The sequence below is a fragment of the Helicoverpa armigera genome, chromosome 20 (genome assembly GCF_030705265.1).
Source record: "Helicoverpa armigera isolate CAAS_96S chromosome 20, ASM3070526v1, whole genome shotgun sequence".
In the NCBI taxonomy this organism is placed as follows: domain Eukaryota; kingdom Metazoa; phylum Arthropoda; class Insecta; order Lepidoptera; family Noctuidae; genus Helicoverpa; species Helicoverpa armigera.
In genome coordinates, this window is record NC_087139.1 from 8,130,216 (window position 1) to 8,143,634 (window position 13,419).

General features: G+C 39.9%; 3 protein-coding genes across 5 annotated transcripts in view; 2 read left to right on the forward strand and 1 right to left on the reverse strand.

Moving 5' to 3' along the window:
* The window catches only part of LOC110376431 (dynein regulatory complex subunit 7), a 126,398-nt gene extending 121,238 nt beyond the window's left edge, over positions 1 to 5,160 (forward strand). The window contains exons 3-14 of the mRNA XM_064039849.1: positions 5 to 199; positions 527 to 688; positions 926 to 1,111; positions 1,437 to 1,650; positions 1,821 to 1,968; positions 2,167 to 2,276; positions 2,452 to 2,599; positions 2,884 to 3,160; positions 3,357 to 3,578; positions 3,829 to 4,038; positions 4,223 to 4,314; positions 4,592 to 5,160. Coding sequence (XP_063895919.1) covers positions 5 to 199; positions 527 to 688; positions 926 to 1,111; positions 1,437 to 1,650; positions 1,821 to 1,968; positions 2,167 to 2,276; positions 2,452 to 2,599; positions 2,884 to 3,160; positions 3,357 to 3,578; positions 3,829 to 4,038; positions 4,223 to 4,314; positions 4,592 to 4,772 — 2,145 coding nt within the window. The 3' untranslated portion in view covers positions 4,773 to 5,160. The remainder of the gene's footprint in view (positions 1 to 4; positions 200 to 526; positions 689 to 925; positions 1,112 to 1,436; positions 1,651 to 1,820; positions 1,969 to 2,166; positions 2,277 to 2,451; positions 2,600 to 2,883; positions 3,161 to 3,356; positions 3,579 to 3,828; positions 4,039 to 4,222; positions 4,315 to 4,591) is intronic.
* Positions 5,161 to 6,273: 1,113 nt separating this feature from the next.
* On the reverse strand, positions 6,274 to 11,644 carry LOC110376445 (FERM domain-containing protein 8). 2 transcript variants are annotated; one of them, XM_064039797.1, is made up of 11 exons: positions 11,414 to 11,644; positions 11,060 to 11,277; positions 10,458 to 10,595; positions 9,896 to 10,135; positions 9,455 to 9,620; positions 8,842 to 9,003; positions 8,350 to 8,535; positions 7,789 to 7,918; positions 7,087 to 7,227; positions 6,703 to 6,820; positions 6,274 to 6,494 (listed from the first exon to the last, which is right to left on the reverse strand). In XM_064039797.1, the coding sequence occupies exons 1-11, from the start codon at positions 11,542 to 11,544 to the stop codon at positions 6,310 to 6,312; spliced, it is 1,815 nt and encodes a 604-aa protein (XP_063895867.1). In that variant the 5' UTR covers positions 11,545 to 11,644; the 3' UTR covers positions 6,274 to 6,309. The 2 variants fall into 2 exon arrangements, with proteins under 2 accessions (XP_063895867.1, XP_063895868.1); XM_064039798.1 differs by having other exon boundaries at positions 6,277 to 6,494; positions 10,458 to 10,583.
* A 228-nt stretch (positions 11,645 to 11,872) lies between these two features.
* Positions 11,873 to 13,380, forward strand: LOC110376422 (SAYSvFN domain-containing protein 1). 2 transcript variants are annotated; one of them, XM_021334889.3, is made up of 3 exons: positions 11,873 to 12,097; positions 12,190 to 12,390; positions 12,565 to 13,380. In XM_021334889.3, exons 2-3 carry the CDS (start codon positions 12,229 to 12,231, stop codon positions 12,943 to 12,945), a joined length of 543 nt encoding a protein of 180 aa, XP_021190564.3. In that variant the 5' UTR covers positions 11,873 to 12,097; positions 12,190 to 12,228; the 3' UTR covers positions 12,946 to 13,380. The 2 variants fall into 2 exon arrangements, with proteins under 2 accessions (XP_021190564.3, XP_049704883.2); XM_049848926.2 differs by having other exon boundaries at positions 11,893 to 11,938.
* The last annotated feature ends 39 nt before the right edge of the window (positions 13,381 to 13,419 follow it).

Sequence of the window (13,419 nt, forward strand, 5' to 3'; positions counted from 1 at the left end):
ACAGCCGGAACGCCTAATATCTCCCTACACGGCGATCGTCCGACGAAGCGCGAACCCCTTCGAGCTGGCACATGTCCTCGTTTCCTGGCTGATCGGCGCTGGGTATGATGCTTACGTGGTGGTGGGCTGTGCCACGCGGGATGTCTGCATGGCCATCAGATACCGCACTATTTGTCCTGAGATACCTGATGAGAATGAGGTAAGGTTTCATAGTGAAGACACGTTATAAATAGTTTGGAGTACTGAAGAATTATTTCTTTAGGATATCCGTTAAGTTCGTCTGTAGTTACATTTAATTATTTAATTAACAACGAATCCCATCCAGAAAATCAGCCCACTAAAGGTGTGTTCCGATTTTAATAGTTCTTTAGATTATTTTTAGTTATTTATTTATCTAAATATGTGTATATAATTTATATTTCCACGATAATCTCCACGAAAATGGTATAGATAGACAGAAAAATAGGGATTCCCAAACCCTGATTGATATTGATGATGGTTCATTATATTACACAATGTTCTACAGAAAGTGGAAGAACCACCGCCCCCAGAAGAAGAACCTCGCTACAAGCTGGTGCCTCTACCAGACCTTACCTCCAAGTATGTCCAGGAAATGGACAACAAGGAGGCCGATAAGATCCAGGGAGAAATTGATAAAGTTGAGAATGAGAGGCGCAGGAAAATTGCTGTAAGTGGCATGCGAAAGTCTGTTACGCTTTCACGTCTAAACCACTGAACTGATTTTTATAAAATTTGGTACAGAGATAGAGTTGACCTTGAGAAAGAACATAGGACAGTTTTTAGTTTTTATCCCGGACTTTTGAAGAATTCTCTTGGAAACGCGATACGATTAAGTACACTATACTGAATTGGTTTCCTTTTCGACAGACTAGGTCTAAGAGTAAGTTTTGATTGTTTTTTACAGGAATTGGAAAAGCCTCCGCCAGATGAAATGGATGGCTGGCGCACCCACGCCTGGATCCTGGTGTTGCCACCGTTCATGGGTGTCGAGGAACCGTTCTTCATTGAGCCCAGCGAGGGGAACGGCTACCCTTTGAATGCGGAGCAGTACCAACACATCGAGAGTGTCTATAATAATGAGAATTATTATGTAAGTATTTCTAATTCTGTACTTTTGGAGTAAGGATTTAAACTCCTAATCGATAAAATCCGTTTGGAGTCACAAGAAAAGTAGTAGTCAATTGTTTTGCATGTAGTCTTAATCCCTAAGCTGAAATAATAGCTTATTGCCTCAGTGGAGAGCTTTATTAGCAGCCCTATGAAATAAACTTTGATACAACTTTAATTATTGTAGTGAACATAATGATTTTTAACCTGCCCAATTTTCACCATCAATCTTTTTAAGTCATTCCTACTATATGAGTAAAAGTAAAGTAATCATACCTAGCATAAACATAAGTAAACATACCTACCAGGTAAACATTCAACCAGAGTCCGAAGAAGGTCTAGGCGCCCTCAAATACGATCTCAGCGACATCACCTGCTGGGAACACCTCCTGGCTGGCGAGCCCTTCTACAGGAGACAGATGGTGGGCATCGACACCTCTGACATGAGAACCGCTTCTGACACTGAAAAGCATCTGGATATGCCGTGCAGCTGGGTTGAGAAGCTCGATATTAGTGCTGATGGTAAGTTTTGGATTCCTTCATTTGGAATTGATATGGCTGGTGTGAGGGGAAGATGTCCAATCGTTAGTTGGTACTTTAAAAGCTGATGGGGATGATAATGGTTGCTTGCTAGTGTAGAACTATATTATCTATTATTATTTGTCATACTTAATAACATTCAAATCTTTCAGAATACGAACAACGTTATCCTGGCAGTCATAAGGTCATCCATTACAAGAAAGTATTGCTGGAAAGGTTCTCTCCGTATTCTCAAAAGGATGGTATCATCAAACGAGTTAAGATATTTGATGACTACGCACTCTCCGTTCCTTTGATCACGTAAGACTTCCATTACCATTTTGAATTAACTCAGAAACGTTTCCTGAAATTGATATAGCTCGGACTAGGAGGAGATTAGGTAGAAAGAAGAATATATGTACTAAAGTAAGATGCTTTCTTTGTGTATAGTTCGTGTTCGAAAGTTTAACAGGATGAGAAAAAGACAATTTTATAACTCTGTATACTATACTGTTTCAGTTACGAATGGTACAAACAGAGAGCAGACAAGATGCTGACTGTGAAGATTGACCACAACAAGCGAGAAATTAAAGAAATATTCGGCATTGGCAGGAGAGATCACCTATTGAGTAAGCTCACACATAGTAGTTTCTGACAATTGATTATAAAATTCTCTATTCCGTATTCTACGTATATTACCACCCTATGTACCTCTTATTGCATTTTCATCACCTGGCTCATTGCGTTAAAGTTCATGTTTTGAATCATGATTATCACCTATGCTTCATTTGTTTCTATCTTTAGAGCACGTTTACTCAATGGATGCTCCAGCTACATCTGTGGAGGGTGACCGTGTGATGGAGTTCAACTACTATCCTCGGATAGACCACCTCACTAAGCTCGTGTGCACTCCTCTGATATTTGAGGAACACTACACTGACAGGGATGATAGGTACGGACCTGCTTACGTTAGAGTTCTAATGTCAATGAATAATTTCAGCAATATATTTCATTAATTTTTGTAATATATGATACAGTTCTCCACGACATCTCATTTAGAACAATTTCATGTGCTCAAAATAAAATTAATTACTTGATTCTAGTCTCAACATATCTGCAGTGAACACTTGATTCGTCAGCACTTGTAGATACATACGGTCTCTACATGTTTATATATGAAGATTTCAAACCGTCCTCAGCGAATCTAAAGGTTTCTGACTACCAAAATCGTTACAGACTAGAATCCCGCGTAATAGTCTACACGGAAGGTACCAAACAGGAGCCAAAGCGTCAAGTGAAGGACATAACGGAGACCTACAGCCGCAATCACGACATACCAGCTAAGAAGGACGTCTGGAAGAAGATCTTCCACATTCAGGACAACACCATCGAACTGCTGTATCAGTACGCGTACAACTTCGTGACTAACGATAACCGGTTCTTCATCAAACCTAATCTGGCTGAAACTGGAGGGAAGATCCTGTTTTATCCGGATAAGACTTCGGGATATATTGTATGTGATTTTTAAGTCTTACACACATTTACGTGGCTTTTTTTAGATTCTCTTGGTCTCGTTTCCGTCTGAGGCGAGGACTTAATTACTTGCGAATACTGCCAATCCGTTGCTATCAAAATACTCATTCAGCACAGTTGGTAAATGTACGGTAAATGGAGCAATATATCTTTATTCTTTTATCAAAATTCCCCAGGCAGACCCCACAGCCCCTCGGCCACGGAACCTAGACGTGTATTACGCATTATGCGAGAACATAGACTGGGAGTACAAGACGACCAAGCACATCAGAGACCGGGAGACAGACGTGAACAGCTACCTGCGACAGCGCCATCGTGAACTGAAGGAACCCACGTTGGATGTAGCACTTTACGATACTGAGAGGAATGAGGCCGCCAAGAAAGGATGGACTGAGAGGGTACGATATTTGTCTGCTAATAGGAAAAATGTGATCAGCCTAAAAGGTTTCCCATTTATGTTTCATTTTAATCAGAATATCGATGCTAATAATGAAATTTTAGTTACGGAGAATTTCAAATTGTATGAGGCTCATTGCCTATAATAAACATATAGGTCATTGAAATCCGCTGAAATCTTTGTAGAAGGACAACCAAATGTATTAGGTACGTCTCAAACAGCTTTATATAACCTTTCATCTACCTCCACAGGAAATCCAAAAAGCCGAAGTGACAGAACGAGAGAAGGAGGCAGAGATAGATCCTCTAGCGCCGTACCTAGCTAGAATGTTTGGTTCAGGACACGGCACTGGTGCTCAAGTGTCAGTCAAGGAAGCTACTCTGGTCAGAGAGCAGTGTATCAATGACTTCAAGGCTAAGCAGCTGGCGCGACAGAATCTTGTGCAGGAGAGGTTTGACAAGGTATTTTAAACCTTAAGACTTGTAGTTTAAGGTCAGATTTTGGTTGTTGAAGACATGTTTCAAATGCCGCTTCAAGTATCTTCGGAGGAAAAAGATAGTTTTCATGAAGGGAAAATATTATGTGTGTGACTTTCTAACAAACTTATCATTTCTTGGTACTCAATTCGGTTATTTCCTTTTTCAGTACAATGCTGAATACAAGGCAAAGAGGCTTTGGTACTTAGCTAACCAGTTTATCCTCACACCAGAGAAGGAAAGCGCTTATTTTGCTGCAAGGTACGTTTTTAAAGTTATCTTAAGCATCTGAGATTGATGACCGTATCATTATTCAGAACGTTAAAGAGGAGCAGAGTTAAGTCCAATGACAACATTATAACTCTCCTTACATACTCCATTATGTATCTCTCTATATACAATGCCTATCTATGTACTCCCTTATGTATTTGAATTTAATGAATAGATGTGCCCACAACCTTTTTTTAAGGTTAGATGCGCCTCTGAACATCAGAACCATCAAAACGGTTAACTGATTGTCTATCCATTTTGTCCTCAGTGCCGAGTTATCCTTCAAAGTCCACGCCTTGGAGGTAAGACTGACGCGCCACCGGGATCTCTCAGGGCCCAGATTCAAGGTGCTCATGGATTACCTGGATAAACACCCACTCCTCAAGGAGTACAATAAAGCTGCAAGTCATGGAAAACATGAAAGGGGCAGAGGATTCCCATACCCTTAGAGTGGTAAACTTGGTGTTGAGGTAAGGTGGTAGAAGAGTATGGATATCTACGATAGTATATATTGATGTCTTTTTTTTCTCACGTAAGCAAGCGCTATATCTGTGTGTGTAAATGTAAATGCATATTGTCTTTGTATGTATGTATAAGCAAAGGCGCACTCGCTAGTGGCCGACTCGCCAAGTCACACCTGCTTTCGTGGAATAAACCGTCTATACCAATATCAACAAACAATTGTGAGATTAAAATCAAGATGGCTTTTGGATGCGTCTTGTTACACAATTTTATTTCTGACGGGAATCCCCTAAAAATACTTTTTATAGATAGAAGTATTTCATTCTAATTTTAAATAGGACCCCGTCTAGAATTTCTTTTATAATATATTTACAACAACGTTATGTTTAATATTATGTATTAATGTTAAAACTAATTATGTTATTCTGAAATTGTTCCCTATTGGATTATATTTCATGAAGTTGTAAAATTAAAACCAGTTCATTTGGAAATAATTGTTTTATTTACAATGTTATCAGTATAATTTATCTAAGATTTACAATCAGACCTGTGGCTCTCAATCTAGGTTTACTTTAACAAATAATGAACAATTTTATTTTACAAATAAATCATACATAGGTACAAACATCAACAAAAACTTTTCCTGTGTTTTTCACAACAGTTACATTTTACCACACTTTCATTTTTTTAATTCCTCTAACTAAATCATACTGAATGAGATTCTCTTCCCCTTTTGATATATTAGCTGCTATTAACTCTCCATCAATAAGTTCAATTTTTTCCCTAAGCCCCTAATGCTTGGGTAGTATCCTAGCCCAGCCCAGCCTGGACAGGAAAGGGTTATTCTGCCAGAATTTTTGCTGTTCTTGAACGTCATAACGAATGAGATTCTCTTCCCTGTTTGTTATATTAGATCTTAACTCTTCATTAATAACTTCTATTCTCTCCCTAAGCCTCTAATGCTTGGGTAGTATCCACGAAGGTCTCGGATAGTTCAGATCAGTGTTCCAATCACCAGCTCCGCCTAATAGATTGCCTCTGCCGTCGTGTGTGGCTAAAGCTAGGCGGGATAGCTTGTTGGCGAGCCGACGTTGTGGGGAGTCCAGACGGGATAGAGGGGGCAGGGATATGCTGCCTGAATCTTTTTTGTTCTTGAACATCATAACGAATGAGATTCTCTTCCCCTTTTGTTATATTAGATCCTAACTCTTCATCAATAACTTCTATTCTCTCCCTAAGCCCCTAATGCTTTGGTAGTATCCACGAAGGTCTCGGATAGTTGAGGTCAGTGTTCCAGTCACCAGCTCCGCCTAATAGATTGCCTCTGCCGTCGTGTGTGGCGAGTGCTAGGCGGGATAGCTTGTTGACGAGCAGACGTTGTGAGGAGTCCTGCCTCGATAATGGAGGGAGGGATATGAGGCTGAATATTTTTTATTCTTCAAGGTCATGGCGAGTGAGATTCTCTTTTCATTTTAGTATATTAGCTCTTGAAGCCTCTTTAAGTTCTATTTTCTCCCTAAACCTCTAATGCTTTGGTAGTATCCACGAAGGTCTCGGATAGTTGAGATCAGTGTTCCAATCACCAGCTCCGCCTAATAGATTGCCTCTGCCGTCGTGCGTGGCGAGAGCTAGGCGTGACAGCTTGTTGGCAAGCCGACGTTGTGGGGAGTCCGGACGGGATAGAGGGGGGAGGGATATGCTGCCTGAATCTGGAATTGAAAAAAAATGAGCGTAAAATTATTTGGAATGTAGTTTTAATTCGGATAGATACGATTTTTTTCTGCGATAAGAAACTTTAAGGCGTACTAATGTAGAACATTTTTTAACTAGCTATGTCTAGAGTTATGAAGGCAATGGCCAATCGTCAGTTTGCGATTTTATATGGATAGCATGCAAATAGATTCTGTGTAATCTTACCTGAATGATAGTCATAATTAGCGTGGTCACTGGGAGTCTCCTGTCCAAGTCGCTTCCTATACTCCCCAGCGAAGTGCTCTATAAGCGTGTCCATCATCATCGCTTGCTTTGAGAATACCTGAAAAAAAACAACATAAATAAACTGGAGCTGAAGGTGGAATGTGTGTGAAGAATCATTGTGGTGTTTCATGAATTACTTTTATATCCAGCAGTATATTGGGTTGTTGATGCAAAACACACCCTTGGGCCATTTAGACCTCAAGATTTAAATAACCAACCGTACACACATTCCACAGTTACAGTACCAACAAGGAATAGATTTCGCTTGTTTTGTCCTCTGTAATAAGCTTCCGCCAGCGAGTTCCGCGACTTAATAGGACTTACCTGTAATATCTTAGAGACCCTTAATCCATTTTCCACCACCATGAACTGCAGGAACAGACACGGCAGACAGTCCTCATTGTCGTCTGACGGTATGCCGAAGTCCCAGGACAGCTCCTCGTATAGTAGACCCAAAAGGACAGTCTGGAATATAAGGGTTATTTGATATCAAATAAATGGAGTCTTTTAGGAAATAGAGTCAACATGGACAGGGCTGTAAAGGTTTTATTCGTGAAATCTGGATCCTAGGTAAGTCATCATCTCAGCCGTAGGACGTCCACTGCTGAACATAGGCCTCCCCCTTAGATCTCCACAGATACCTTTTGGAGGCGACCTTCATCCAGCGTCTTCCGGCGACCTTTATAAGGTCGTCTGTCCACCTTGTTGGTGGACGTCCTACGCTGCGCTCACTAGTCCGTGGTCTCCACTCCAGCACTTTCGACCCCATCGGCCATCTGCTCTGCGAGCAATATGACCACCCCATTGCCACTTCAACTTGCTAATCCTAGGTAAGTAGCAGATTTTATCAATAACACACTCTCATTTAGGTCGTTTTGTTTGAACGCACGCTTATTGATATCAACCAGAACCATTAAAATTGTTTAGTCATAAAGTATTAACTATCAAATAAAGGAGTCATTAAGGATCATATATCAGGACCCTAGTGACCGCAAAAGTTTTTGTTTAGACACAAAGTTCACTTACGCTCTCAGTATCATCAATAACGTAAACTCCGTTGGAGTTGACGGCGACGAGTACTGGTATGTCTTCGTGCGTCAGCAGGCTTGTCAGGCTGCGGACCGGCTGCTCGATCTGACCTTGGAAGAACGCCGCCCTAAGGAGATCAGGACCAAGAGTCATTAGAGGTTGGTAAGGCTACAGTCGGCAGTTCATGGCCATTACATTACATACCAGATGTAAAGGACTTGATGAGTAAGAAAATGACAGAGAGAATGAAACGCATGTTATAAATAGTGTGTTAAATAAATATGAATGTGAATGGATGGACATAGAGAAGAACGCTGAAGAAAATATAGATGGATTGCTTGAGAGATGACATGAATAAAGAGGATAGTAAGAGTTTGTAGGTCGAGCGGGACGGAACATACCTGATTATATGGCAGATTGCGAATTCATATTCAATGCTGGGATGTTTAGCGTTTGTTGGAGGAGGCATACTTTTAGCAGTGGACGGCAATTGGCTGATAATATGATGATTGAATGCAGCATACAAATTGAAGAAGCACTGAAACGAGAGTTAGTTACCCATAAGTAGGCAGTGTCCGTGTGTGCGCGAGGTACTTGTGGCGCAGCTTGCGCGGCGGCGCGGCGGGCGGGCGCTGCGCCTGCTCCAGCAGCCGCGCCTCCGGGCTGCCCTTGCGCCCCGCCGGCAGCAGCGCCGCCCAGCGCCCCGACCGGGCGTGCTTCGGCAGGTACTTGTCTTGTTGGGCCCTGGGGTGAGGTTCAATTATAATCCATAGAACTTTGGCTAAATTGGAATTGAACAGCACCATAGTGGGGATTGATGGAACGACACCATACCGTAGAGAAACGATAACAGACTCTTTAATGACTGGTCAATGAAAAACTTCTGTAAGGGTTCTCTGAGACGTTAAGGAAGAAGTCCTATACTTTTCCCTTTAATGAAAAGACGAAAGGTGTCCAACTGTGATTGTATCGCTTCAGGCACTGCTCATAAATATGCTAAAAGGACATTGTAAAAATCTATAAATCTGCTTAATATGATATTTTCCTCACCTAAAGAACCTTGCAGTATGTCGATGAGGATCATAAGGTCCCAGCTGTATCCTGGCCTGCAGACCTCCCAACATGACTGCCTGAGCACTTTCTAAAGGATACCGCCCAGTCACCACGTTGTGGCGAGCCTCTTCGTACAGCAGTTCTTGGATCCTAGAATCTCTGGAACATTAAAATTAAGCCTCATATAACGATACTGCTTTTCGGAACATGTCGGCACGATAGCGCATAGCGGATTAGATTTAATTATGTCCTGACTTTCTATTTTATAATGTATTCCGCACTCAAATACATTCAATAAACGCTAGCCATATCATACAGAACATTCAAACTCGTAATCAAAACTTCGCTAAGACTTTCGCAAAAAGAAAGTCTGTGAATCAAATCCAGGAGTGGATTCAGCCCAGCTTCATAAGGGAGAGGTGGAATATAGGGAGAGTACATAGCGAGAGTTAGAGGCAGTATAATATTAAAGAGTAGAAGATTGGGAGCGAACACAAGGAAGTAGATAAGAACTACGTGTGAATTAGGGTTGTGGGCAACTTTAATCTTTAGGATTTTTTGGTCCAGTAAAAGCAAGATTTTAAGAAAAATAGAACGTTGAACTACGTACTTGATGCCCTCTTCCAGATGTTTTGGAAAGAACACGTTTCTTTGTAATCGCAACACAGGCTGGTCGCGATTCAGTCTGGATTCCGAGCCGTGGCCATAGCGATGCACCAATTTCTGCCAGTTCGCCCAGAATCTCCATGGACAATGATGAGGTTTTAATTGGATTTCTGAAAAAAATGATACGATTTTAACTCAATAATTCATTGGGTCCTGCAAGGAATTGAAAATAGGCAGCACCAGTGTCGAAGAAGAGAAATGGTAGGGCCAGTTCGTGAAAAATTATCATAGACAGGTACTTGGCTTATTGACCTATTGATTAAAGTATTTTAAATTACTGGTTTTGATGGTCGGGATAATGGCGACTGGTCATTAAATTAATGCCGAACAGATCAGGATCAAATTTTCGTTCAGGATCGGAACGAAAATTTTGAAGCATTCTTACCTAACAAAGGACTGCACATCCACAACGCAAACACATTAGCTGCCAAGCTCCTAGTGCTTGGCTGCGAGAGCCCTAACTCCTCAGTCGCCAGCAGCGCATTGAGGAACCTGGCCGCTGTCACATGAGAGGGAACTTCTTCGGAGCTCATCTCCATCATAACTGCGGTGCGGGACATCAGGTAGATGCAGGTCACGGGGTTTGAGGATACTGTCGATGAGGACGCCGTGCTGCCTGATGAACCTGAATATTGGAATAAACAACTGTTATATACTGCTATTTTCATAATTTTACAGCAAAGTTAAAAAGTGAACGAGCCATTTTACACTCTAGATACCGTCGATTTAATATTATAAGAACGTGGATATATTTTATGGTGGGATCGGAATGAAAGAATCTCAAAGGCTTCGTTAGTGGCAAGTAAAAAGATATTAATTTTCAAATCTAAAGCCCATCGTTGGAAACCTCGAAAAACAACCCTGTAATATTGCCGATGATAATATTTATTATGCCATTTTCGAATTGTAGTAAAACCCCTATTAGACGATATGAAAAAAAAATTAACCTGGTAAAGGCGGTGAAATAGCACTAGAAGAACTGCCTCCGCTGGTAATTGGTTCCGTAGTACTGAAGGAGCCTGCCGCAATGCTGCTCGACCCAGTCTGGTTGGAACAGCTACTGAGGTTCGACCCTGGAAGGCGTACTGCGTTTCAAAACAGCACAAGCGTTTTATGTTTCTTATAATCGGAAATATAAACCATTTGTTTCGTGTCCGTTAGAGCCCATTTAAAAAAAAGACCCGTTTTCAACTGTAAGTTAAGATTTTATCCACTACGTAGGTCAGTCTCACTATAAGACATGTCATCGACACGAAAGAAGAAGAACTACGTAAGGCTACGAATTTCTCTAGGGATGACTCTAGAAGGCCATCTCATCTTTGGTCTGATAAGCGGGTCCCCCTATTCAGGCTCTGAGCTAATGCACATGGAACGCTGTAGAATCGGCGACCGCCCGAACTAATCAAACCTATATAAAAATATTAGTTCTTACTCAATACTCAATTCTTTATTAGCATTCCATATGTTATAACAGGTGGTACATTTGGATTAGTGACAATATGGACCCTATAGGGCACAGCTTAAAGAAGGTGGAGAGTTTAATACTTACCCATAACACTTTTCTCCAAGGAGTCAGAACTATTGCTCTCTTTAGAGTCAGGCTGTAAAGGTTTGTGCGGATCATGTTTGTCCCAATCACTGTGTCTGCCTAGTGGGCTGTACGATAAGTGTGGCAATCGTTGTGACACGGAGTATAAGTGGGCATTCACTTCTGCTTGCAACTTCTGGCTTTGTACGCTGTAGTATTCCTCGCGAGATCTGAATTCACTGAAGAAAATGTTGTGTTTATTTTTTTATCCAAACATTATAGGTATGTAGAATAAGAATGATATGCAAAGTACTTGTTTTATTTTTTCTAATATTTTATTTATTTACCTAAACACGTTATATATTATCTACTTACTTATACTGATATTCAGCCTGCATAGGATATCCTCGCCTTGAATAATCCACGGGGATTATAGTTATATAATTTCCACTGTTTTGCACATTCGGATTTTCTCCGTACGCCCCCATATCTGATTGATGTTCCATTTACGTGAATTTCACTAATATTTATTGGCTCAGTGAAAACCCATTTTCCACAAAAATTACTTCCGGCTGAACAGGATATCGATCGGCACTTCGCGCCCAAAGTAATGTTGCCACGATAATAAAATGGAACTGCAGTTATGAAACCCCTTTGTTATCGTTATATAGATCGATAAAGTATATAATCATTATACATAAATTACAATTTTATAATTTACTAAGTGTTTTACGCACATGTTATCAACTAAATTATCATAAAGTTAGCCTTTAGTGCTACCATAGCATATAACAACACGCATATAATAACCATTCATTCATTTTTCTGTCACTGTCAATTTATTTGACAATGACAGCCAAAACATCGTACAGCTGTGCGCATACGTGTTTATTTTGAAAAGTAATTCAATTAGTTTTTCTTTATTTAACCCATCTATATAGTTATTGACCTATCCAAATCATTAGGGCTTAAATGATTTAACATCTTTTACTTCTTCACAACACGTAGCACTCAGATTATCTGGAAAAAAGTGATCGTAAACTCAGTTTTTCAACTACGGTAATGAACTGTTTTTGTTATGTCCCTGTACACATTTTGGTGTCATCATCGAATCGTTTACTTTTAATCTATCTTCATTCTGTTATCTTCAGGTAAAAATCAAGTGTTATCATAGCTGATTTGATTTGCGGATGGAGGCTAAACTAAGAGAATACCGGGCACTTCGACGCCGTAAGGAACTCATTGACAACGCTAAGGAAAAGTTCGAAAAGTCCAAAGAGAAGCTCGTTAACTTTTTAATTCCAAAAGTGATACAGGACATGGGTAGAGAACGTGATGAGGAAGCTTTGCTGGTATGTTTTTTTTTTATATCAGTTTATGGTGTTAAAGCTAAAAATTCAATTATGAGATTGCCTACTTACCTTGGTTTGAAGAACTAAAAATACATCACCAACTTTTGGTTGTGCCACATTGTGACACACTTTTTTATAGAAAGAAAATAAAAAGCCCATCATTTATTTTTTCAGATTGAAAATGAAGAACCACCACCAACTGATGCTCCACCAGTCGAAGAAATAACTGATGTGGTCTCAGAAACAAGTGAAGTAGAATCTTTTGAAGAAGAGGAAGAATCGTGGAGAAACTGTCTTATCCGATGGTCTGTGTATGGAATAATATGGCTTGTATTTTGGGCCATATTCATCAAACTACAGTTTGGTGCTGTGTACTTTGTTATATCAATTTTAATAGGTATATGTTTGAACACTCGCACAAGACCTAGACAGAAGGGGGAGGTTTCAGCTTATAGTGTATTTAATCAAAATTGTGTAAGCATTGATGGGACTTTGAAACCGGAACAATTCGAAAGAGAAATAAGGTATGGTGCAGGCACTGTAAGAAGTTTTTAGTATCTAAATGTTAATTCATATTTAATAGTTACTTAACAAAACCAATTATTTTATTGGATCTCAAAAGTAAATGTGTTGAAGTCATTCAATGCATATGTTGATAACAACAGTTAAAAAGCCTATATGTATGGTAGGATATCTGTTATAGATAATAAGATTGAATGGAACTGACTGTCATTTTTACATCTTCCAAACATATTCTTTGATCCTTACATCCTGCATGATCTAATCATTCTAACTTTTTTGAAATGAACTGTATCTGAGAAACTATGAAAAAAGAACCATTTTCTGCCTATTTAATACTGTGCCTAGCCTGTGATTGACTGTATTTAGTGTAATATATTTATTACTTAAATGATTATTGTTAAGTGCTTGTGGATATGTATGAAGGAAATATTTTAATACAATTGTTTTAATAAAGCAACATGTATTTTATATACTGACTTTTCTTCTACACCTGTAAGATTTCTTGAG